The following is a 1692-nucleotide window of genomic DNA, read 5'->3' as shown; positions in this document are numbered from 1 at the left end:
TGTTAAATTGAACAACTCAAGTGTTAATTTTAAAAGCTCTTGCATTAACAGTAAATTAAATTGATGCCATTATTTGACAAAACGGAATTAAATTTATTAAATCTCCATCTAATCCCGAACAAAGTTAAATTTCGAGAACTCGCAGCTGCTTAATTTGAATAGTGAGAAATTTATTAATAAATAAAGAAAGAGAAGAAGAAGAGAGCGAGGAAAGTAACAAGAGAGTGACGGCGCGACGGTGAGAATAGAGAATCTAAACAAATTCGCCGCAGAGCGTATCACGACGTGATAACACGGACTGAAACTAAAAACATGTGCTCTGGTTCTCCTGAAACGGAGATTTATCAATAGCCGCAATACTCTCCCGGATTTATATAAAAATTAGTATTTTAGTTAAGTTAGCTAGATCAACCCGTAGATTTTATTCTCCTCCTCCTTCTCCCCGACCAAATTGTGTAAATAAATCATGTAAAAAAAATATGTAATATTATTGTAAAAATTAAGTTTATTAGTTTTGCATTGTAAGTAGCTAATAAGGGCCGGTTCTAATTCGGGAGCTCCGAAAGTGGAGCGTGGTAGGGGGGTCCCGCGGCGCGGGGGTACCCGCGGGGAGGGAGAAACCGCTTAAGTGACTCTCCGGTCACGTCGTAGGTCAGGGATCGGGGAGGGGGGAACCGCCTTGGAGGGTACCCCGGCAGATCTTACCATGGTGGAAAGAAACAAGGTGAACCATTCCGGTGGATGCGCAGTCGTTCAAAAGTAGTGGAGAGCAATGAACCAATCAGCTTTTCCCCAAGATGCAAAATTTAGTATGGCCGACATTGCGAGCGTGTTTTAATTGACAACTAAAATTGACAAAGTGTAGTGAAGTCAATATGCCAAGTTGTTTCATAAAGAACTGTAAAAGTCACACAAATTATGTGTTTAATAAGTGCGTGAAATACTTTTCATTCCCTCAAGATCCGGAGTTACGATTGAAGTGGTTGGAGGCTTGTCGCAGAGATGGCAATTTTAAGGTTACGCATGGTAAATAAATATCATTTTTATTAATTCAAAAATTATTGAAATTAAATTATATATCGTAAAAAATATAATTATATTTGCTTATATTTGCTTTGTTTTGTTCATATGTTTTAGTAAAAGTATACGAATCGTTAACATCTTATGTAAGAAAATTAAAAAATATAATATTTATATTACTTTCAGAACGAGTATGTGAGATACACTTTTCTTCCGATTGTATAGAATATCGAACGTCCAAACCTCGTTCTGCACATATTTCACCGAAAATCGTACGCACATTGAAGAAAGGATCGGTACCGACAGAATTGCTCGATTTGCCAAATAAAAAACGAAAGCTGTTGCATTCATTTGAGTCAACTTGTAATGTTGATGCAGGACCTTCACAAAAATCTGTTTGGTAAGAATAAAAATAATGTTTGTTATGGCTGTAATACAGGTCAAGATTTTTACATAATGTCATATGGAAGCATAATCGTAAGATTTATCTTGTAGCCAATGCACTATACAAGTAATGCTTTGTTTAGTGCGTTTAATTTAGTCAGAGTAATGACGAATAATTTTAATATATTATCTATATTAAATATAATTGTTTATGATGATTACAGTACTGGAATACCAACATACGCAGAACTGATTGATTGTACGAAAGACCGGAAGAGCACACGTCTG

General features: G+C 35.9%; 1 protein-coding gene across 1 annotated transcript; it reads left to right on the top strand.

Moving 5' to 3' along the window:
* Positions 1-810: 810 nt before the first annotated feature.
* On the top strand, positions 811-1661 carry LOC105457806. Its single transcript, XM_011702691.1, has 4 exons — positions 811-1026; positions 1207-1420; positions 1516-1531; positions 1629-1661. The coding sequence occupies exons 1-4, from the start codon at positions 876-878 to the stop codon at positions 1659-1661; spliced, it is 414 nt and encodes a 137-aa protein (XP_011700993.1). The 5' UTR covers positions 811-875.
* The last annotated feature ends 31 nt before the right edge of the window (positions 1662-1692 follow it).

This window comes from Wasmannia auropunctata, unplaced genomic scaffold (genome assembly GCF_000956235.1).
Source record: "Wasmannia auropunctata unplaced genomic scaffold, wasmannia.A_1.0 LD336103.1, whole genome shotgun sequence".
Classification (NCBI taxonomy): domain Eukaryota; kingdom Metazoa; phylum Arthropoda; class Insecta; order Hymenoptera; family Formicidae; genus Wasmannia; species Wasmannia auropunctata.
The sequence above is the reverse complement of the archived record's forward strand: the minus strand, read 5'-3'. Positions and strand labels throughout refer to the sequence as shown.

What these genes read in the sequence shown, in the direction of transcription:
- LOC105457806 (XM_011702691.1), top strand. Translation starts at nt 876, where the DNA reads ATGCCAAGTTGTTTCATAAAGAACTGTAAAAGTCACACAAATTATGTG. An exon ending in CAATTTTAAGGTTACGCATG is followed by an intron (nt 1,027 to 1,206) that starts GTAAATAAATAT and finishes TATTACTTTCAG; the next exon opens with AACGAGTATGTGAGATACAC.